This window comes from Papio anubis, chromosome 1, assembly GCF_008728515.1.
Source record: "Papio anubis isolate 15944 chromosome 1, Panubis1.0, whole genome shotgun sequence".
In the NCBI taxonomy this organism is placed as follows: Eukaryota; Metazoa; Chordata; class Mammalia; order Primates; family Cercopithecidae; genus Papio; species Papio anubis.
This window is the reverse complement of record NC_044976.1, coordinates 179,463,208-179,486,852: the sequence shown is the minus strand read 5'-3', so window position 1 is coordinate 179,486,852 and position 23,645 is coordinate 179,463,208. Positions and strand designations below refer to the sequence as shown.

The 23,645-nt window shown below is 43.0% G+C and overlaps 2 protein-coding genes and 1 long non-coding RNA gene across 6 annotated transcripts in view; all 3 read left to right on the top strand.

Moving 5' to 3' along the window:
* Nucleotides 1-294: 294 nt before the first annotated feature.
* Nucleotides 295-3,457, top strand: LOC103879346. The gene is made up of 3 exons (XR_639941.3): nucleotides 295-334; nucleotides 1,074-1,214; nucleotides 2,820-3,457. It is a non-coding gene; the product is annotated as an uncharacterized LOC103879346 (long non-coding RNA).
* A 454-nt stretch (nucleotides 3,458-3,911) lies between these two features.
* Nucleotides 3,912-6,659, top strand: LOC101016732 (transmembrane epididymal protein 1-like). The gene has a single exon (XM_003893434.4). It carries the CDS (start codon nucleotides 4,236-4,238, stop codon nucleotides 5,244-5,246), a length of 1,011 nt encoding a protein of 336 aa, XP_003893483.2. The 5' UTR covers nucleotides 3,912-4,235; the 3' UTR covers nucleotides 5,247-6,659.
* A 4,068-nt stretch (nucleotides 6,660-10,727) lies between these two features.
* The window catches only part of RGSL1 (regulator of G protein signaling like 1), a 104,684-nt gene continuing 91,766 nt past the window's right edge, over nucleotides 10,728-23,645 (top strand). For all 4 annotated transcript variants that reach the window (XM_017951582.3, XM_009192054.4, XM_009192052.4 and 1 more), the window contains exons 1-3: nucleotides 10,728-12,600; nucleotides 16,345-16,427; nucleotides 21,440-21,514. In XM_017951582.3, the coding sequence (XP_017807071.1) occupies nucleotides 12,588-12,600; nucleotides 16,345-16,427; nucleotides 21,440-21,514 (171 nt within the window). In that variant the 5' untranslated portion in view covers nucleotides 10,728-12,587. The remainder of the gene's footprint in view (nucleotides 12,601-16,344; nucleotides 16,428-21,439; nucleotides 21,515-23,645) is intronic.

The following is a 23,645-nucleotide window of genomic DNA, read 5'->3' as shown; positions in this document are numbered from 1 at the left end:
TTATACACAAATAAGTAATTTCTTTTCTTTCAAATTAGTTTATCTTTATCTTTATCTTTATTATTTATTTATTTATTTATTGAGACTGGGTTTGGGTGTCACCCAGGCTGGAGTGCAGTGGCAGGATCATGGCTCACTGCAGCCTTGAACTCCTAGACTCAAGGGATCCTCCTACCTCAGCCTCCTAGGACTACAGGCTAGTGTAACCATGCCTGGCTAATTTTTAATTTGTTTTTTGCAGAGATGGGGTTTTGCTTTTTTGTCCAGGCTGATCTTGAACTACTGGCTTCAAGCAATCCTCCCACTTCACACTCCCAAAGTGCTGGAATTACAGGTACGAGCCACTGCACCAGACCCATATTATCTTTAATAACCTGGTGTTGATTTAAAATATGAAGAAAAGAGTCAAACTTGTTCCCTTTATGGGAGATGCTACTATGATTGCCTCACACAAGCATGATCAAAGACCTTGATAAGACTGAATTCCAAAGGGCATGACTGGTAAAAAGGCTTCATGGCTCACTGATTGAAGACTTTGGTTACAGAGTTTCTGAGGGGTAGCAGGCATCAGAAGAAACAGGAAATTTAAGAGATCCTCAGAGGAGAGGTCACAATTATTAGGTCAGGAGCACCTTAAAGTGTTTCTTTTTTTTTTTTGGAGACGGAGTCGCCCATGCTGAAGTGCAGTGGTGCCATCTTGGCTCACTGCAACCTCTGCCTCCTGGGTTGGAGCAATTCTCTTGCCTCATTCTCTCGAGTAGCTGGGATTACAGGTGTGTGCCACCACACCTGGCTAACTTTTGTATTTTTAGTAGAAACGGGGCTTCACCATGTTGGCCAGGCTGGTCTTGAACTCCTGACCTCAGGTGATCCACTCACCTCAGCCTCTCAGCGTACTGGGATTACAGGCGTGAGCCACCGTGCCCGGCCGAAACATTTCTTAATGGTGCTTCGGTGCCACGAGTATTTATCACTTGGGGAGAATCCAGCAGAATGGGTTGAGCATGATTTTGGACTTCCAAGTAAAAAAGTAAAACAATAAGGGTGAGCTGAGCAACTCTGTTGTCCCATAGGGTCAAATTTCTTCGGCTTATAGACCCAGTCTCCCTGCTCATTAAGGTAATATGGAAAAACATGAGAACACTTAAGCCAGAGGTTCCAATTCTGTCTGCAGCTGCATCTGCCAGAGTGCCTCACACGTTTCCACATGTTTTGTAAGTACGTGATTTGAACAGTATTAGATACTGCTGTAGCTTAAATGGCAGAAAGAGGGGTGGGGATGTGGGGATCACAGAAGGCAGGATAAATTCTGAGCAGGACCAAAACCTCAGCTTTATAGCTCCAGAAACTCAATGTTTATCATTTGATTAGGGTTCTGAAGGACTGGCTGACACTAGTATATAAACCAGAAGGCCTGTTTATTCATTAACATTAAAGGAACTGTCTTTCCATGACTGAAATACTCATGCTTGCTTAGAAGACCCCCATCCCCCATTCACACCACCCACACATGCACACCTACCACCCACACTTTCCTCTTCTCATGCCCTGGGATTAGGGTTCCTAGGGACAACTTAATTAGTACCTCCTGGTGAACATTGACTCAGAATATAGACAACTGGGTACATACACAGGAAAAATACAGCAGGTAAAGGAAAAGCTAGACAAATTGTCCCTTCTCCAAAAAGATTTCACTTCTGTAATAATTAGTTTTTTCCTCCCAAATAACATCTTTCTCTTTGGGCAATACTGGATAAAGTCAGGTAAATTTTTACTTTTAAATATCTGTGTTTCTGGACCCCATGTTTATCAGCCTCTTCCCATCTGCCTTCAAAATAACTGGAGATCTTTTCATTCTGCAACTCCGTGCCCAAAGACAAAGGAGTCAAGGTTTGAACTCTCATATCATAGACTCTTCATCTTGTTAACTAAGAATGATCACATATGGCCTGATTCTGCAGTTGGAGTGAGCTCTCTTCTTTAATTGCATAGCTCTGGTCATTTTTTCCTCTCATTTGGCACTTAGCACTTAGCAAACAGTGACCTGGCATTGTTTGTATGTATCTGTTCTGTCTTCATAACTAGATTATAAAGCCTTTTACGGTAGAGACTACATGATAATTTGATAGTTTGCTCACTTATTCATCCATCAAACATTTATTGAGCACCTCCAGGCATGGGGCTAGATACTAAAGAGGCAAAGATGACAAGACATAGTATCTGACTTTACAGCCATCTCCATAAATAAACAGTTATGAAATGGCGTAACCAGCACAATGATACAGATATGTACAAGTTGCAGACAGAAGTATTCTGCCTGGCTGGGAGGAGGCAGTGCTTAAGCTGAACCTTGAAGGAAAAAGGAAGAAGAGGAGTTCTCCAGATATAGATGGTGTAGAGGACAGAAAGAGGATTCCAGGTTGAACTAGAAGCTTCTGATAAGCCTGGGGCAATGGCACATATGGGAAGGGACTGGAAATGAGACCAGGCCAAAGCATAAGGCTCCTTGAAGCTTATTCTAAAGGCATGGATTTTATCTACAAGGCCATGAGATTCCACTGGATAACTTAAATTAGTCAATATTGTGATTAGCTCTCAATTCCCAAAGCTCATCTATCTGTTATTTGGAAAGGAACAGATGAGTATTCGAACCTGATTAGACATGTTTCAATAACTCAGAGTTGGTGATACCTGAACATGGGCAGTGGATGGAGATGGAGTGGAAAGAACTGCCTGGAAAGCTTACTTGTTGTAAACTTAAAGTATTTATTTATTTATTCTTATTTATTTACTTATTCTGTTTTCTGTTGCTATAATAGAATATCACAGACTGGGTAATTTATAAAGAACAAAAGCTTATTTGACTCACAGCTCTGGAGGCTTGGAAGTCCACGAGCATGGGACCAGCATCTGGTGAGTGAGGGACATCACAGAAGGCATCACATGGTGAGTGAGTGCATGACAGAGAGAGAGAGGGGAGATTGGGCAGAACTCATTCTGTTTATGAGGGACCCACTAAGTATCCACTCCTGTAATAATGGCATTAATCCATTCTTGAGAGCAGAACTCTCATTATCTCATTGCCCCTTAAAGGTCCTACCTTTTAATACTGTCACTATGGCAATATTACATTCCAGCATGAGTCTTGGAGTGGGTATTCAAATCACAGTGAAACTGCCTTTGAAAAAATTATGACAGTGAGAGAAATCTAACCTAACTGACTCCATCTTGCATCTAGACTCACAGGCTGACTGTCCTTGCTCATTCCTGGGTATAGGCCAAGCTAATCGTGGGAGGAATTTAGTTTATAGTGTAACTTTGAAGCAAGAAAGATAACAGTCCCTCCCTAAAACTGACTCCCTCCTTGTTTGGAGACTGAAACTACCTTTGTTTTTCTTGTAGTTTTTTTGTTTGTTTGTTTGTTTGTTTGAGACAGAGTCTCACTCTATAGCCCAGGCTGGACTGCAGTAGCGCAATCTCTGCTCACTGCAACCTCCGCCTCCTGGGTTCAGGTGATTCTCCTGCCTCAGCCTCCTGAGTAGCTGGGATTACAGGCATGCACCACCATGCTCAGCTAATTTTTGTACTTTTAGTAGAGATGGGGTTTCACCATGTTGGCCAGGCTGGTCTTGAACTCTGGATCTTAAGTGATCCACCTACCACAGCCTCCCCAAGTGCTGGGATTACAGGCGTGAGACACCCTACCCAGCCTGAAACTACCTTTGTAAGACTAATGAAAGGCCACAAGATTAGGTGATCATGGCTCTCTGCAGCCTTGACCTCCTGGGCTAAAGGGATCCTCCTGCCTCAGCCTCCAGAATAGCTGAGGCTACAGATACACACCACTGCACCCAGCTAATTTTAAAATATTTTTTTTGTTTTTTTATTGGGTAGAGATGAGGTCTCACCATGTTGCCCAGGCTGGTCTCGAACTCCTGGGCTCAAGCAATCCTCCCACCTCAGCTTCCCAAAATGCTGGAATTACAGGCATGAGTCACTGCATCTAGCCAAATTTCTGGTGTTTATAAGTTATAAGTTTATGGTATTTTGTTATAGTAGCCTGAACAGACTAGTACAGGAGTGAGGTAAGGAAGATAGTGATGTGGTCAAGGGTTAGCGGGAGAAGAGGCAAGAGGGGGACCCTCTAAACATGATCTCTGAGAATGGCAGATGCCCAAGCATTATGCTGGAGAATATGCTTATTTCATTGTTTGTCAACGGTTTGCTGATTACCAATGAACCAGAGCAGAAGACCAGACGGAAACCATGACACCCACCCCACCATAGGTTTGGGCCTCCTCCAAAACCATTTCCTTTCTGTATGTGGATTCAGTGGGCTGGATAGAGAATATAAGTCAGCCGCAGGAGGCTCCCTCCACATCCTAGAGCCTGAGGCGGCCCTGAGTGAATGGTCATTCCTGAGCCTTTTGCTTCTGCCTTTGATCAGACCTACTTTCAGTTCAATGGGAGGCTTTGAGGGTCATCTGTACCCAGGGCTGTCTTTCTTCTTCTATGGACTTTATCATGCACAACTTGTCTCCAGAGCCTTGATATGCAATGCCCCTGTCCAGTATCCACCACGCCATCCCTGGAGCAAAGGAAGATGGGCAAGGCTATGGCAAATATACTACATTGGGTTGCTGAAGATACTGAGTGCCTGCATTTTAGTAGCCCAAGAATTGCACAGCATTCCTAGACAGTTTGTACTTATCAGCAAGATGTATCATCAGAGAAACTTTATGTTCCGCAAACAGTGGCAGCATCTCACTCTCTATATGACTTTCTTGCTGAGTGGGTGTGTAGACATGGTGAGCCAGAACCTGCTGCCTAAGAGATGTGCTGCTCTGGAGCAAGGTGCCCAAGCTCTGGGCATGTTCATATTTCTGCCCCTGATGGTGTCTCACCTGCAGGACACAGAAGGAGTGGAGCTTCAGTCTCACGTGCTGCTCACCCAGGCCATGTTCCTGCTGACTCTGGTGGTGACCGCAGAGCTGTGGGCTCCCAACATGCTGCTGCTCTGGATCATGAAGGCCTTTTTGTATATGATCACAGGCTCTTGGCTGATGCACATAGGCTTTATGCTGTTCAAACCAATCTCTGGCTATCAGTGGATGGATGATGACAGAAATGACATTATGTTTGTCACCACCTTCTTCTGCTGGCATGTGATCTTCAGTGCCATTTTGATGATCTGGATCTATGGCTTCTCCTTTTGGTGGTATTGCTACATTTTTGTTAAGGCCTGAACCTGGATGTGCCACTATTGGTTCTCATTGCCTGCATACTCCAGGACATCTGCATGAGAAGTTGTGGGAGATGGAGCTGCCGGAGAGGAGAATCCTGCATCCTTCTTTCAGAGGTGTCTCATCCTGAGGCGTCAGACTCCTATGGGACAGGCATACCCTCCTTCCCCTTCTGGTTTCTCTCAGTCTCATTTCCTGAGCAGTGTGCAGAGGACAGGAGAATGAAACAACTGTGAGCCTCACTCTTAGATCCCCAAGTATTTCCTTCCCCTCCCCTCTGTCCTCAATTCCAGCAACAGTAATCTGTGTGCCCTGCACATCTCTGCATCCCTCATTCTCCTCCCATGAGGACATTAAAATAAATTCATGATATCCTGCCTTTGGGCCTTTTTATAAATATCCTTCACCCAGCACACAGAATTCCTACCACTAGTCATATTTAGTACATAATAATCTACCCATTACAATAACCACTTCTTCATTCTTTCTTGTTCTGGACCTCTTCAATTCTCATATTGAAGAGACTGGTTTTGACTCTACAAAAGTCCTAGAATGTTCTTGAGGTCTTTCCTTTGATTACTTTGTGATTTATCAAATGAAACATCGAACCCTTGAAGGTAACTACTTCTGCAGGATTTTTTGTTTTTGTTTTTGTTTAGACAGGGTCTCACTCAATTGTTCAGTTGGAGTGCAGTGATGCAATCACCACTCACTGCAGCCTCAATCTCCTGGGCTCAAGCAATTCTCCCCTCTCGGCTTCCCCAGTAGCTGGGTCTGCAGGTGCAAACCATCATGCCATGCCCAGCTAATTTTTTATTTTTGTAGAGATGAGTTTTCCCTACGTTGTCCTGGCTGGTCTCGAACTCCTGGGCTCAAGGGATCTGCCTGCTGCTGCCTCCCAAAATGCTGGGATTACAGATGTGAGCCACCATGCCCGGCCCTCTGCAGGGTTTAATAGAGCAAAGCAACACCCTGCATGTAGTGAGAGCTCAGAGGCTCGTCTGCTTCCAGATTTTCCTCAGCCCAGTCTCCCCATGTGTAGAGTCTGGAAAATTCTTCTTCCAGGCCTTTCAGCCCATTGCTCTGTACATATCTTATTGATTCCCAAGCAGTAGACTCTTCTGGAACCACTCCTTTCTGGTTCTCATGTATAATAAAGTTCAATGGCTTGTTTATCCTGCATATTTTTCTTTTTAATCCTCACAAATGTCTTATCAGAGAGGTTTAGAGCTGAGTAATCTGAAACTCAAAAGGGTTAAGAAAGTGGCTTAAGGTAGCTAGATATTTAACTATGTCACATAATGCTATAGCTGGGTGTCAAGGAGGGTAGAACGCCAAATAGAGTTAAATTATTGCGGACTTGCAAAGAGTGCCTTCATGCCTCCCCTTCTGCCTCTCCCCTGCCTTTTTTTTTTTTTTTTTGAGGCAGAGTCTCACCAGGCTGGAGTGCAGTGGCATAGTCTCGGCTCATTGCAACCTCTGCCTCCTGGGTTCAAGGGATTCTCCTGCCTCAGCCTCCCAAGTAGCTGGGATTACAGGCTCCCGCCACCACGCCAGGCTAATTTTTGTATTTTTAGCAGAGGTGGGGTTTCACCATGTTGGCCAGGCTGGTCTTGAACTCTTGACCTCGTGATCCACCTGGCTTCGACCTCCCAAAGCGCTGGGATTACAGGCATGAGCCACTGTACAGGGCCACTCCCCTGCTTTCTCCAGGACATGAAGAATCTGTCAAGCTTCCCTCACTCCTGACAAAACTAAAGCATCCAGTTAGGACAGAAGAGGGTGAGAGCAGGGACTCTCGAGGGTTATCATCCTTCTTGTTTCCTTTTTTTTTTCTAGTTCCTAGAGCAAATGCATCCTTTGGTTCTGGCCTTACTCTTCCTTTTTAATTTTCTCAGTCAAAAGCGAAGGTGCAGCAGGAATGAGTTGTTTGATTGTCAGGGACCTTCACCACCTGGTTTTGGGGGTTGGTGGGCATTCTGAGTTATTGTGGGGGTGCTTCCCAATGTCGTTGAGAGGTGGGGACTCAGCCACGTCTCAGAATGTGGGAGGCATGCGTGTGCTGGATGTTCGGCATGTGACCGGCAGGCAGCTTCCACAGAAAGCTGACACTTGCGTCGTTGGAACAATCAGGCAACAATGCTGCTTCCCGCTGGAGATGAACAGTGGTGCCTGGTGTGGAAATAAAATATGCCTCAGGTGCAGTTCAGCTTCCATGCTTTTCTCTGGTCCTGGGGACCAGTGGAGCTCTGCAGCATCCCCTGTAGGTTCTGCCCTTTTCCTGGTTGTCACCTCTGGCTCCCAGCCCTTTGCTTCTCCCCCACAACCTTGGATATATTTGCCTTGGCCAAGCCTTGCAGCTCCTTCTTCCTCTAGCTTTGTTGAACCTCCTCTAGTACCCTTGAGGCTGAGGGGGCAGGGAATCTGCTCCTCTGTACATGCTTTCCCATTGATATGATAAAGTTGGTTTCTACTTCACTCAGGCCTCCCCCTGACTTTTTTTTTTTTTTTTTTAAGACAGGGTTTTGCTCTATCACCCGGGCTGAAATGCAGTGGCACCATCTCAGCTCACTGTAGCCTCAACCTCCTGGCTCAAGCAGTTCTCCTGCCTCAGCTCCCACACAACCCACAAGTCACCCCCAGTAGCTGGGATTACAGGTGGCACAACCACACCCAGCGATTTTTTTTTTTTTTTTTTTTGTAAAGACTGGGTCTTGTCATGTTACCCAGGCTGGTCTCAAACTCCTGGGCTCAAGTGATCTTCCAGCCTTGGCCTCCCAAAGTGCTATGAGCCACCATGCCTGGTGACATTTCCCCTTTTTGATATTAAGAGCATATTTTAGATTTTTTAACCTAAAATTGACTTCTTGTTTTTTGCTATTATAATCTGACCTCATCTTGATGCAATATCTTTGACTAAATAGAGGAAAAGTCATCTGTAAGGGTTGGGAAGCAAAACCCACCCAAGTATTAGTATTTCAAGATATTATTCCTCCACAAAGATGAAAGTTGAAGAAATACCAAAACCACGTGTTAACCCTTAGAACCGTTCCATTTTGAGCACTTTTGAAGCCTTGTTAAATACTAACAAATTCATCTTTTGTAGTAAATGATTGCCTCTAAATATTATATCTCACAACATGTGTCTTCCGGGTAAAATAATATTAGCAGGGGCCTGCAAAGCCACAAAGAATTATAGTTAAGGCCAGATACGATGGTGGAATAAGCAGATCTACTATTTGGATGATAAGGGCCTTTCTGTACTCCTCATGTCACAGCAGGTGTGAGCACTCTGACAGTGATCCTAATTACTTTGGAAAGTAAAACGAACTGAAGATTATGTTCGGAGAAAAACAAAAACAAAACCTTCAAATTCCAGAGTGGAGTTTTGAAAAGAAAAGTGTAATGTTCAACACCATGCACCAGAGGGCACCATATTCACATGAGCCTGGAAAGGGCACTTGCTCTCCATTTGGTATTGAATGACCCATTTAAACGAAGTGATAGAGGAATAGAGAGAAGAGCAGGAAAAGTATGTAAGTATTGTCCAAGCACCCAGTAAACATCATGTAGTTCTTCTTCCTGTTAAACTTAGATGCATATGACTCAGCACAGAATTCAGTTAACATAGAGATATGTGTGTATATCTCAAAAACCTTTTGGTCACTCACTCTCTGACCATCTGTTTTATTTGGAGTGAAAATGTATTGTGTGAGTCTTGGAGGGACTGTCTCCCACTATGGATGACAGAGGAGACCAGACAGTCCCTCTCTTGGCCCTGGCAGTAAGGACATGGATACCCTGTCCTAGACCAGCAATCAGACCCTCCACTCAGAACTTTTCTTTATGTATGTACATTTATATTTATAAATTCATATTTAATTATATATAATGCATATTTAATTTTTAAAATTAAATATATGATATACAAATTTAATTTTCAAAATTAAATATATGATATATGCATTTAATTTTTATTTTATTTTATTTTATTTTATTTTTTTTGAGACTGAGTCTCGCTCAGTCGCCCAGGCTGGAGTGCAATGGCACGATCTCGGCCCACTGCAAGCTCCGCCTCCAGGGTTCACGCCATTCTCCTGCCTCAGCCTCCCGAGTAGCTGGGACTACAGGCGACCTCCGCCATGCCCGGCTAATTTTTTGCGTTTTTAGTAGAGATGGGGTTTCACCATGTTAGCCAGGATGGTCTCGATCTCCTGACCTCGTGATCCACCCGCCTCGGCCTCCCAAAGTACTGGGATTACAGGCATGAGCCACCCCACCCGGCCTGCATCTAATTTTTAAAATTAAATATATAATATATAATTAAATATAGAATATATATACATTTAATTTTAAAAATCATTTTTTAATAGAGGTGGGGTCTTACTATGTTGCCCAGGCTGGTCTCAAACTCCTGGACTCAAGTGATCCACCAGCCTCAGCCTCCCAAAATGCTGGGATTACAGGCGTGAGTTACCATGACCAGTCCAAAACTTTTCATCTTGAAGGGAGACTCAGAAGTGCAGGAGCAATGAGAGGTTATACACGGCAGTGCCTATGACAACAAACACTCAATAGTGGTGGTGCTAGCAGTAGTGGCACAATGGGGATAACCACAGATGCTGAAAAAGAAGTGTTGTAGTTGAAATTGGCTCTGATTTTTACTGGAGATCGTGTTAACCATCAAAAACAAAATAAGAGTAGTTATCATAATAGGCAGTTGAGCCTGTGCGGATATCTGAATGATCTAACCCATAGATTCTTTGTGGTGGCTATTGGTCATGGGGTTCCTTAAAAAAATGTGTGGTCATTCAATAAGATTCTACTGGAGAGTATAAGCTCTATGATGGCAAGGATTTTAGACTGTTTATTCAGTGATGCATCCCAAACACCTAGAACAGTTTGTGTCACATAGACATGCCCAATAAATATTTGTTGAGTGAATGAATGAATGAATGAACAGGAGCTTAAAATGAGCCATCGTGGCAGAGAATCAGGCCCCTCATCCAATTTTCAGCCCCGAGTCAGACCTAGAAGCTCTGAAATGAAAAAAACATTTTACCCATTAGGAAGAATCTTGCAATATTTTGCAAGTGTTTACTGTGAATATTCTTCCTAATCTTTGCCAAAGAGACCTGCTGTCATTTCCAGGGTAACTGTGCACTTGAGAAAAGGAGATGCCCAGAGTTTTGCATACCAGATCAGATCTAGTAAATGTCAGATCTGAGATGTGAATGCAGCTTTGTTTCAGTTAGAAACCACTTTTTTTTGTTGTTGTTGAGACACAGTCTGGTTCTGTTGCCTGGGCTGGAGTGCAGTGGCGCCATCTCAGCTCACTGCAACCTCTGCCTTCCAGATTCAAGCAATTCTTGTGCCTCAGCCTTCTGCGTAGCTGGGATTACAGGTGTGCACCACCATACCTGGCTAATTTTTTTGTATTTTTAGGAAAGAAGGGGCTTCCCCATGTTGGCCAGTCTGGTCTCAAACTCCTGTCCTCAACTGATCCACCCACCTTGGCCTCCCAAAGTGCTGGGATTATAGATGTGAGCCACTGCATCTGGCCCCAATATTTTCTATATTTGCCTGATGATAATAATTATCTGGGGCACTTGGAAAATATACAGACTCCTGAGCTCCAGCCCTTCTCAATCAGAATTGCCAGGGGAAGGTCCTGGCAGTTTAGGTTTTTAACAACAACCCTATCAATAAGATAACTCTTATTACCACACATTTGGGAGACATCTGGTGCCCTTTTCTTTTGGGAACTAGAAGGTTATGAAAGGGTCAGGGATCTAACCATTATGCATTTCAAGTTTTAGCCAGTGATACTGGCTTTTCCTCTTTACTGATTTTAGAGTGACCCCATTTGGTTGTCAATGGCTCCAATAGTCAGCCTTTTTGAGCAGTGGGAAAGATGGTGGGGCAGCAATTAGGACTCAAGAGTAGGTGCACACAGCTTGATTGAAAACATGCTGAAAGCATTCCGTCTTAAGGAATGTGAGCATATGTTACTACTGTATATGCCATTATTTTAGGAGGAGACCATGACTCTATTTATTTTGCAAAAGAAGTGATAATTCATGGAATTATCCTAAACCTAAACTGCCGGGACCTTCCCCTGGCAATTCTGATTGAGAAGGGGTGGAGTTCAGGAATCTGTATATTTTCCAAGTGCCCCAGATAATTATTATCATCAGGCAATACGATGATATGTAGAATCCATATGTATTGTATGGAATCCGATATTGTAGAACCATGCAGTGCTTCACACTGAACTCTCTTAAGATGTGTGCATGTTAATCTGACTAATGAATAAGGTAACTGATAACAGACTGAAGAAGTATGGTAAGCTACAAACTCATCTTGCAATACATAAAACATCAAGATGTAAAGCAAGAATCTCTTCTCACTAAAATCACTGTAGAATACAGTATTTGGTCTTTATATATTCTAAAGAAAGTATAGCACTTTTTCAAATGTAAGTGATATTTTATTGATGATTCATTATTAACAATAATCCTTCCAGTTTTCAGTTTTCCCCCCACCCCCCATGGAAAGGCCTTTTGGACATTATATAAGCTTCCCTACAATCCCAAGACTTTCAAATTCTTTAAACCCTCTCTGGTTGAAGAATTCTATTCTCAGTAATTCTTGGCTAAATTTTGAAGGGTTATAGGGCTTTTAGTCTTTCATCTTAATATTTACTTCCTATTAGGGAAGAACAGGAGAAATGAAGAGTTGTTTAATGAGAAAACCAAGTGCCTGAAAAGCCTTCAGAGAAAGGGAATTCAAGCCTCTTGGAAGCTGATGTTTTAATTTTAATTTTTTAAAGATGAGGTTTCACTCTGTTGCCCAAGCTGAAGTTCAGTGGTGTGATCATAGCTCACAGCAGCCTTAAACTCCTGGGCTCAAGCAATGGAGGTTGATGTTTTAAATGGGCAGAATATCCAGGAGATACTGCTTATTAAAATTACATCAAATGTAATTGTTTACAAGACCCTTAGGAGCTGGGTTTAGCAATGCAAAAGTCACCTTAGCATGAGAGAGGTTGGAACAGACAAGAGATCTTGGGCACAATTATAAAGAACTTGTCAAATAAAATATTATGAACTAAAGGCTTAAGTATAGGAGGAGTCTTGTATGTCCAAGGGGATTCAGCAGATTAGGTAAGATAAAGACTTATCTTCAGATTAAGGCCTACACCAGAAGTAAGTAGGTCACGCCACATAGAATCTGGAATCCCTTAGAGAAGGCGTCATTACCTGTTCACAATGGATAAAGTTCTGTTGACTGGGAGATAATTCTGCCCCTAACAAATTACTGTGTCAGGAAAAGCATGGCAACATGAGCAGTGCTGGTGAGTCTCTGCGAGGGATGTCTCCAAGGCCTTGAGTCTCTCAAATAAGGCAAACCATTCATCTTCCCAGTGGTTAATAGATCTGAGCCATTCAGGGGCACCATGGGACACTTTTGTGTTATTCATGTGTTTGTTTTCCTTCTCTTTCTCCTTCTTCCCCTTCCTCCTACCTTCTGCCACCAGATCTTTGAGGGTAGGTCAGGGCCTTATTCATAAGACAACTAAGAGGGAGGAAGTAAAATGTGGATTGGGCCACCTCTCCTCCAGAGAGAAGACTGGTATGGGGTTTGAGATTATGCAGTGATTTAATTTGTTGCCAAGTCAATATTATTATGGTGTGGAATGGGTGCTAAAAGCCTTCTCAAATTATTAGGAAGTTTGAAGGCGGAACAGGTAAGAAGGAAAAACAAGAATGGAGAAATGAGAGGATGAGGAAGGGAAGGATGTACAGAGTCTTGTTTCTGTATCTCCTTAAGACTGTCTTGTCAGTGGCATAGTCAAGCCGCTTGCCACCAGCAGTGTGTGTAGCTATGAAAAACAGTCACTGGGGAATTTCTGCCAAACCCCACTGTTCTGCATTCAGATGAGCTCAGTAATGTACTCGTTTAACAAATCCATCTTAGACTCTATGAATGATAAACAAACAAAAGTCCAAAAGATTGAAAATCATCGACTGGGAGCATTGGCTCATCCCTGTAATCCCAGCACTTTGGGAGGCTGAGGCAGGTGGATTGCCTGAGGTCAGGAGTTCAAGACCAGCCTGGCCAACATGGTGAAAGCCATCTCTACTGAAAATACAGAAATTAGCCAGGTATGGTGGCGGGCACCTATAATCCCAGTTACTCGAGAGGTTGAGACACAAGAATCACTTGAATCTGGGAGGCAGAGGTTGCGGTGAGCCAAGATCATGCCACTGCGTTCCAGACTGGGTGACAGAGCGAGACTTTGGCAAAAAAAAAAAAAAAAAATTGAAGATTATCTTTTGAAAGAACAATTTATTCTACATTTACAGAACTTAGACATTGTGGAAACACTTTTAGAGCCTAGAAAAAGGAAGGTGAAAAAACAAAGTCCCTCCTCTCACATGCTCAGTTTGATGAGGAAGACAGATATATCAATGAATGAAAACAGTAAGACTTGTTAATTGTAATAATGGAGGATATACGTGATCGTGTAGGGAGATAGTGATGAATTCTACCATCGTGGTAGATTCTACCATTCTTGGTTCACCAAGAAGATTATATGTAAACCAGTTCTTAATGGATGACTATTAATTTGTGAGCTGAATGTGCTTGAGAAAACATTTTAAGCAATGGGAATATGGGAACAAAGATGTGGAGGTTTCAAGTGAGAGTACCTAGCATATGCAGAAAATAGCAGTGCCTTGGCTTAGCTTGCAAACAGGAGGCAGAGTGTGTGGAGAGGCAGGAAATGAGGCTGGGAGGAAACCCCAGATGGGGTGAAGCCTCAGATACTGCACTAGAAAGTTTGGATTTTACCTTCCAGGACATCGAGGAGATTTTGAAAGACTTTAACAATAATATCAACAGATTGTGGTGGCAGTATGTGGAGGGTGGTTGGAAGGACAAGAAATGGGAGCTAGGGAGACCATTTAAGAAGCTGATGCGATAGTCTAGGTGAGAGAGCATAGAGACCTATAATGGAAGAGTAACTTTATGGATGGAAATGAGGAGACAGATTCCAGAGATAGGTACAAAGAGAAACCATATAGCATGGTCCTCCATTGCATGTGGGGGGTGTGAAGGGGAGAGAGAGAGAACAAGAGAGCAAGAGTGAGAGAGATTGAGAGTGAGAGTGAGACAGGGACAGAGACAGAGAGAAGAGTCTCAGTTTTCTGGATTAGATCATTTATAGAATGATGATTCCAGTAACTGGGACTGGGAATGTAGGAAAAGAAGCAGGTGGGAGGTCTGCACACATTGAACAAGTTGGGATGAAAGTGCCTGCTGGATGTGCACGCAGATCTGGCCCATAGCTCATGTATATTTAAAACCAGAGTCAAGAAGAGAAGTCTGGACTGAAAACATAGATTTTGGAATCATCCATATGGAATAGATTAAATAAATCAAGGACTGCTTATAAAAAGAAGAGCAGAGGGCTTGGGAAGGGTACAGATAAAACACACATAACACTTAACAGCAAGAAAAAAGATGTATGTGAACAGAGGGCAAGTGCTGACACCAGCTCTGTCACTCACGATAGTATTTGTCTGGGTTTCCTTTTTTTTTTTTTTTGAGACAGAATCTCACTCTGTCGCTCAGGCTGGAGTGCAGTGGTGTGATCTCAGCTCACTGCAACCTCCACTTCCTGGCTTTAAGCAATTTTCCTGCTTCAGCCTCCCAAGTAGCTGGGATTATAGGCTCCTGCCACTACCCCTGGCTAATTTTTCTATTTTTAGTAGAGACAGGGTTTCATGTTGGTCAGGCTGGTCTTGAACTCCTGGCCTCAAGCAATCCACCAGCCTCAGCCTCCCAAAGATTACAGGGATAAGCCGCCGTGCCTGACCAGGAGTTTCTAATTCTATTTCTATTATATGAAGCCAACAACCACCCAGTGTCATCAGGAAAAATGATCATTTAGTTTTCTTATGTTATCATAACTACATGTTTGTGACTGTGCATGGCACTTACTGTCCTCATCAGATGCTATCCTCATCAGATGCTTAGATTGAGAGATGAGCTTAGGGCATAATATTCGGACCCATTTTTCAGTCTTTCATTATGAACTTTGGGTATGACTGAGTAATGTTGGGCCATTGATCAAACAATTAGTTTATTATTCACTAGTTGACCATTGTCCTCTAAGGAGCATAGACAGTAAATTAAAGGAAGGAGTTAGTTGCTTTGTTCACTTGGGGTCTCCGTGTTTGGCTTTATGACATTCAACATTCATCTCCTTGATTTAACTTGGGCAGCATGATGATCACACCTGAGAGAAGTAATAAGTATGTTGCATGATGAAATTAACATTCAAGAAAGCTCTTGTCAGGCTGTAATGCTGGACCAAACCTACCAAGCTGAAATTTGACTGGAATAAATGTACATTCCTGCCCCTGGTTTCTGAAATGTGACTGCATAAGTAAAAGCATAATGGAGTTAATAGTGTAATATGAGAGCCCCCAAAGCTAACCCCATTTTAGGCCCCATTACATTAGCATCAGATGCAACCTAGGCAAGAGTTCTCTTATGTTCTGCTCTGGGAAGCAGTTGAAGTGTTTCAGTTGTGAGTGCCACTCCAGCCAATGAGAGAACCAGATGGAGAGAAGGCCGTGTGAGGAATGGGTTGAAGAACTGCTTGGTGACTAGCCAGTGGGGTTGGTGGTAAGCAGACGTCTGTGGTGTCTTTAGAAATACTGGAAGCACTGTCTCTTTTAAGGGGACTTAAGTGAATTCTGTCAAGCTTCAGAGAGCATAATCTTTACATATAGAAGGTAAAGGATTATAGTCACAGTAGGAAAGAAAAAATCTACCACTTCGCCTTCTTCATAAACGGAATGGGCATACCTGTGAGTGAGTGAGCTCCCCACAGCTGGGAGTGTTTAAGCAGAACGATATTGAAAAAGAGAGTCCAGGAGAAGGGGAGAAATTGAATTGGATGACCCTAAAGGCTGTCATCATGGTGAGATTTGGCAATGTGAAATGATCCATTCAATTGCTTCATTTTCTGAACCTGAATGCAATTCTGATTCACGTTTTGGTTTTTTATTTCTCTCTCTCCATGTAGAGATAATCGGTTCTACAAATCTTATAATTCTGCTAGAGGATGAAATCTTTGCCGATTTTTTCAACACATTTCTTTCCCTCCCGGTAAGCATTCTCAGCTTTAAATACAAATATTTCATTAGCAGCTGAATAGTGAATCTCACAGAACTGAGTGACTTTTTTGTTTGCTTATTGTTATTTGGGGTTTTACTAAATTTCTTCTTAAATAAAAAAACTCTTTTAATTTGAGCAAATAAACATGAACCAGAACCACCTTTAAAATCTCCAAAAGCTTCCCATTGTTGATGTCGTCAGATCCTAAATCCCCAGCCTCCTTACTTGCTTTTACCTGTCCAAAGTTACTTCCCATCACACCCTCTGCTGATTCCCAGTGCTCTGGTGACAGAGGCTCTACTCTCACTGGGTATCCCTGGCATTCACCCACCTCTGAATCTCTGCTTGGGCTATGTTTGTTTTCTGCCAGGAATACCTTTCCCATAGTTCCACCTATGAAAATCTTTTTTTTTTTTTTTAATTTATTTATTATTATTATACTTTAAGTTGTAGGGTACATGTGCATAACGTGCAGGTTTGTTACATATGTATACTTGTGCCATGAAAGCTGAAACTGGATCCTTTCCTTACTCCATATACAAAAATTAATTCAAGATGGATTAGAGACTTAAATGTTAGACCTAATACCATAAAAATCCTAGAGGAAAACCTAGGTAGTACCATTCAGGACATAGGCATGGGAAAATCTTAAATATTCTTCAAATACCTGCTTAAATTCCATTCTCCTTAAGGAATTCCTAGGTCCTCAGCATTGGAACCTCCTGATGGGAACTTCTCTGCTTCTGAGCCCCTTGGCACTTTGCAACTCTCTTGAGTTGCGTGTGTGTGTGTGTGTGTGTGGACCCCAGTAGATTATGAGACAGTGAATTCCTGCAGGACAAGGACTGAGGATTATTTATTCTGCTTTACTCCCTTTACTAGGTGTTTAGCACATAGCAACGGTTGTTGACTGGAACAAGCCTATCTATTTCCTTAATCTATGCAACTAAAACAAACCTCAAACATCCAAGTATTCTTAAACCCAAACCTGGACTTATCCTGAATCTGTTTTGGTTTAAATGCTCGGTGACATTTTAACACTGGTGCCTTTTGAATTGTGGCTCCTCTTGATGCACCATTTCCCGTGAGAGGGTATATAGTAAAAGGCGAAATTTCAGTCAAGTGGGAAAAACACCCTCTATATGCCACAAGTGGTTATCGGGTGGTTACTTTGTGCCAGCCCCTGGGCTGGGCTTAGTATTGGGGAGGCACATATTAATGACACCATCCCTGCACCCCTGTCCTCATGGAATTCCCAGTCTAGTGGGAGAGAGATTTAGAAGGTCTGGGTGACATGACAGAAGTTTTCAGGAGGCAGTGAGAGTACAGTATGCACGAGACAGAGATCATCCCTACCTGGAAGAGTCAGGAAAAGCTGACACAAGCCAAATATTAAAAGACAAGGAGGTACTTGGCAGTTAACTGGAAGCAGAAGGTGAGGAGGAAAGGATGCATAAAGAAATAGGAGGAGGCCGGGCACGGTGGCTTATGCCTGTAGTCCCAGCCATTTGGGAGGCCAAGATCAGGGGATCACCTGAGTTCGGGAGTTTGAGACCAGCCTAGCCAACATGGTGAAACCAGTCTCTACTAAAAATACAAAAATTAGCCGGGCGTGGTGGCGGGAGCCTGTAATCCCAGCTACTTGGGAGGCTGAGGCACAAGAATCACCTGAGCCCAGGAGGCGGAGGTTGTAGTGAGCCGAGATCGCACCACTGCACTCCAGCCTAAGTGAGAGCAAGACTCCACCTCAAAAAAATAAAAAATAAATAAAATAAATAAAAATAGGAGGAAAAGACTATGGAGTGAGTAGCAAGAAAAGCAAAAGCCTTATAGACAGAACAGAAAGTAAAGGCACCAAAGAATACAATCCTTTGATACTTTGGGGCAAATCGTAAGTAACTCAGAAAGGCTGAAGAACAGTTGTGAGGGTGAGACACCACAAGAGATCACAAGACACCACAAGCTGCACAGGCAGGCTGCGCCAAGCCCTGGAGATCAGGCAAACTATGCCTAGGAGTTTGGACACTACCCTAAGGCGTTAGAGAGCCATCGAAGGATTTGAAGTAAAGGAGTAACATGTTCAGGCTTTCATTTGAGAAAACTACTCTGCAGAGGTCTGGCCAATGGGTGGGCAGGAGACCTTAAAGGAGGAAGGGAAAGTGGTTAGGAGGTTGTTTCAATCATCTAGGTGGCAAGTAATGAGGGTCTAAAGGGAAAGGGGAGAGGAGGATGGGATAAGTAGAGGAGACTGTTAACAAAACAAAATATAGGACCATGTCACTGTTTAAATATTGGGCGAGGTGTAACAGGAAGAAAGGAAGCAAGGGTAATAGGTTTGGGTGCTTGGATGCATGGTGGTGTCAGGCAACAGGATGAAAATCAGGATAAGGAAGAGGCCTCTCTGAGAGTGGGTCTTTTCTGTGTTTCTCACTCTTACTATTGTCTCTGCCACTGTCTTAATGAAGGTTTCAGAAGTAATCTTTTTTTTTTTTTTGAGACAGATTTTGCTCTTGTTGCCCAAGCTGAAGTACAGTGGCACAATCCTGGCTCACTGCAAACTCCGCCTTCCAGGTTCAAGTGATTCTTCCACCTCAGCCTCCCAAGTAGCTGGGACTACAAGTGTGCACCACCACGCCCAGCTAATTTTTTGTGTTTTTAGTAGAGATGGGGTTTCTCCATGTTGGTCAGGCTGATTTCAAACTCCTGGCCTCAGATGATCTGCCTGCCTCGGCCTCCCAAAGTGCTGGGATTATAGGCGAGAGCCACCACGCCCAGTCAAGAAGTAATCTTAAGACCTGTTAATCAGTCAATTCACCAACACAATTAAAACAGCTCACAATAATGTTCTAGAAATAGAGAGTGATGTGGGGAGGGAGTTCCAGCCAAGAGTATAAGAAAGTCCTGGCCACTTAGGCAGCTATGGCCTATAAAGAGAGACAGCAGTAGTAGTTCATATTGAATACTCCTTAAGTTTACAAATTTCTACCACTTAATTCCCATAGTCACCGTGTGAAGTAGGAAGTATTTTCCCTTTTTACCAATGGATCCCAGAAGTTAAATGATTTGCTGTAATCCCAGCACTTTGGGAGGGCAAGGCAGGTGGATCACTTGAGGTTAAGAGTTCGAGACCAACCTGGCCAACATGGTGAAACCCCATCTCTAATAAAAATATAAAAATTAGCCAGGCGTGATGGCAGCTATTAGGGAGGCTGAGGTAGGAGAATCACTTGAACCCAGGAGGCAGAGGTTGCAGTGAGCCGAGATTGTGCCACTGCACTCCAGCCCAGGTGACAGAGCGAGACTCCATCAAAAAAAAAAAAAAAAAAGTTAAATGATATGCTTAAGATCACACACTGAATCTGGGGCAGTTCTAGGAGCTGACCAGGTCTGCTGGCTCCAGGACTGATGTGTTTTCCACTGTAGCCTCTGCCCTCTGTGGTATAAATGTCGGGTAGTGAAACTGCTTCCAAACCCCATTCCCACATAATCTCACAACTTCACAGTCCTACGGCCACTCCTTAAAGGTAGCTTAACATACCAGTCAGGGTGTATTGTGTTACACACTGAGTGCAGAGCAGAGAGAGATCCCTAAGGACTGAGTCTCCTTTACAGACTTTTAACTGTAAAATGCAGACAGCAACATCACCTTCCTTCAGCACCTCACAGCCAGGGACAAGGGACAAATGGGATTGAGGGAAGAGGGCCATATACTAACAAAAGTGTGGAGCTGTTTACCTGGGGAGATGGTCAGACTGACATGATGTGCTGAGAGTTCAGTTAGGAATTAGAGCTTCAGCCCCTCTAGTTTTCTGCAAATACTTCTGGGACACTTTGAAGACATTTTGTTGTCCATGGTGAGACTGCTTAAGTTTACATAGCTGTAAACACTGAAGTCCTTTCCCATCTATTTCAAAGGTGGTTGCCTAGGTGACAGTCTCTTTTCCATGACAAAGGGGGATGGTATACTAGAATTAACGTTATCAATTTTGGACACTCTCAATGCCTCCCTGCCAAGACCAGCTCGGTCAGGGAGACCCTAACCCAGCAGCACCAGAGGAATTAAAGACACACACACAGAAATATAGAGGTGTGAAGTGGTAAATCAGGGGTCTCACAGCCTTCAGAGCTGAGAGCCCTGAACAGAGATTTACCCAAATATTTATTAACAGCAAACCAGTCATTAGCATTGTTTCTGTAGATATTAAATTAACTAAAATATCCCTCAGGGGAAAAGAAGGGATGGGCCGAATTAAAGGAATAGGTTGGGCTAGTTAACTGCAGCAGGAGCATGTCCTTAAGGTACAGATCGCTCATGCTATTGTTTGTGGCTTAAGAATACCTTTAAGCGATTTCCACCCTGGGCGGGCCAGGTGTTCCTTGCTCTCATTCCAGTATACCCACAACCTTCCAGCATGGGCGTTATAGGGCCATTATGAACATGTGACAGTGCTGCAGAGATTTTGTTTATGGCCAGTTTTAGGGCCAGTTTATGTCCAGATTTTGGGGGGCTTGCTCCCAACACCTCCCTATGTAATCTGTATCCCCAGTCTCCACATCTTTAGTCCTCTCTGTCTTCTCCAGTTTAGGTAAATCCAAAGCTATTTTTCACTGGGAAAACATTTTAGACATTTGCTTTAACTCTCTAAATCCAGGGAGAAAAGTGAATACTGAATACACAAAGTAAATACATTCTAATATCATGGGCCTTGGCCTTTGCACACAAGCAAATAGCTCTCAGGTCGGCTCAGGCTCCAAAGGAAAGACAAGTCCCAGGTTGGGGCATTGTGGAGTCAAAAGATAAATGAATCTTGCAATTCAGTCTGTTTAGAGCTTTTTTGCATGTGTGCAGGGCAAGATGATGCAGTAGAATAAATTTAAGAATTAATGTCCCTTGAAAGAAAAGAGCCGTGGAACCTCCCTTCCTCTGTGGCTGCAGATGGACTGTGTCATATGCATGAAGAGAAGCTCTACTCCCTTGACTGTTTCCTAGCTTTCTTTTGCAGGTTTTTGGTCAGACACCATTTTATACTGTTGAAAATTCACAGTGGAGCTTGTGGCCAGAAATACCTTGTAACTTGGTGAGTAAAATTCTTTAGAGGTACAGGGTTTAGGGTGGAGGATACAGGAACTATATCTGGTTTTTGTTGTTAATTTGTTTTTGTTTTTGAGACGGGAGTCTATTCGGTCATCCAGGCTGCAGTGCAGTGGTGCGATCTTGGTTCACTGCAACCTTTGCCTCCCTGGCTCAAACAATCCTCCCACCTAAGCCTCCCAAGTAGCTGGGACCACACAGGCACATGCCACCATGCCTGGCTAACTTTTTGTATTTTTGGTAGAGACGGAGGGCTGGTCTCAAGCTACTGAGCTCCAGCAATCCACCTGCTTCGGCCTCCCAAATTGCTGGGATTATAGGCATGAGCCACCGTGCCTGGCCTGAGGGAACTATTTGATATGTGAATTGGGAGGGGGAGAAAAAGAGGAACTCCAGAGGGTAACTATAGGAGAAACTAAAGCAGGTGAGTAGAACTAACAACATCAATCCAGGTCGACATTTCTTCTTTTTACATTTTTTACTTCTTATCCAAGGAATTGCTGGTGAATTCTTTCCATTATATTCTAGTCCATAGTTAGCAAATGCAATTCTCACATCTACCATGATAGGTTAGACACTTGGGAAACTGTACTGAGAAGAACTTTAAGGGCACATCTAAGCAAGAAAGAGTCTGGGAATTGACTGGCAATGTCTGCAATGGGTGTGGGATGGAAAGTGGCAGCCTATGGGCCACATAATTATTATCAGTATGCATTATCAGGTGTAGATTAAGATAAGATGCTTCTCTGCAATTTCATTTTTCTTTTTTTTGGCTAAATAGTTTAGCATCTTGTTTTTTATTATTCTACTTTATGTTCTAGGGTACATGTGCACAATGTGCTGGTTTGTTACATATGTATACATGTGCCATGTTGGTGTGCTGCACCCATTAACTCATCATTTACATTAGGTATATCTCCTAATGCTATCCCTCCCCTCTCCTCCCACCCCACAACAGGCCCCGGTGTGTGATGTTCCCCTTCCTGTGTCCAAGTGATCTCATTGTTCAATTCCCACCTATGAGTGAGAACATGCGGTGTTTGGTTTTCTGATCTTGCAATAGTTTGCTGAGAATGATAGTTTCCAGCTGCATCCATGTCCCTACAAAGGACATGAACTCATCCTTTTTTATGGCTGCATAGTATTCCATGGTGTATATGTGCCACGTTTTTTTAATCCAGTCTGTCAGTAATGGACATTTGGGTTGGTTCCAAGCCTTCGCTATTGTGAATAGTGCCGCAATAAACATATGTATGGATGTGTCTTTATAGCAGCATGATTTATAATCCTTTGGGTATATCCCCAGTAATGGAATGGCTGGGTCAAATGGTATTTCTAGTTCTAGATCCTTGAGGAATCCCCATATTGTTTTCCACAATGGTTGAACTAGTTTACAGTCTCCCCAACAGTGTAAAACTGTTCCTATTTCTCCACATCCTCTCCAGCACCTGTTGTTTCCTGACTTTTTAATGACCGCCATTCTAACTAGTGTGAGATGGTATCTCATTGTGGTTTTGATTTGCATTTCTCTGATGGCTAGTGATGATGAGCATTTTTTCATGTGTCTGTTGGCTGCATAAATGTCTTCTTTTGAGAAATGTCTGTTCATATCCTTCACCCACTTTTTGATGGGGTTGTTTGTTTTTTTCTTGTAAATTTGAGTTCTTTGTAGGTTCTGGATATTAACCCTTTGTCAGATGAGTAGATTGCAAAAATTTTCTCCCATTCTGTAGGTTGCCTGTTCACTCTGATGGTAGTTTCTTTTGCTGTGCAGAAGTTCTTTAGTTTAATTAGATCCCATTTGTCAATTTTGGCTTGTGTTGCCATTGCTTCTGGTGTTTTAGACATGAAGTCTTTGCCCATGCCTATGTCCTGAATGGTATTGCCTAGGTTTTCTTCTAGGGTTTTTATGGCTTTAGGTCTAACATTTAAGTCTCTAATCCATCTTGAATTAATTTTTGTATAAGGTGTAAAGAAGAGATCTAGTTTCAGGTTTCTACTTATGGCTAACCAGTTTTGCCGGCACCATTTTTTAAATAGGGAATCCTTTCCCCATTTCTTGTTTCTCTCAGGTTTGTCAAAGATCAGATAGTTGTAGATATGTGGTATTATTTCTG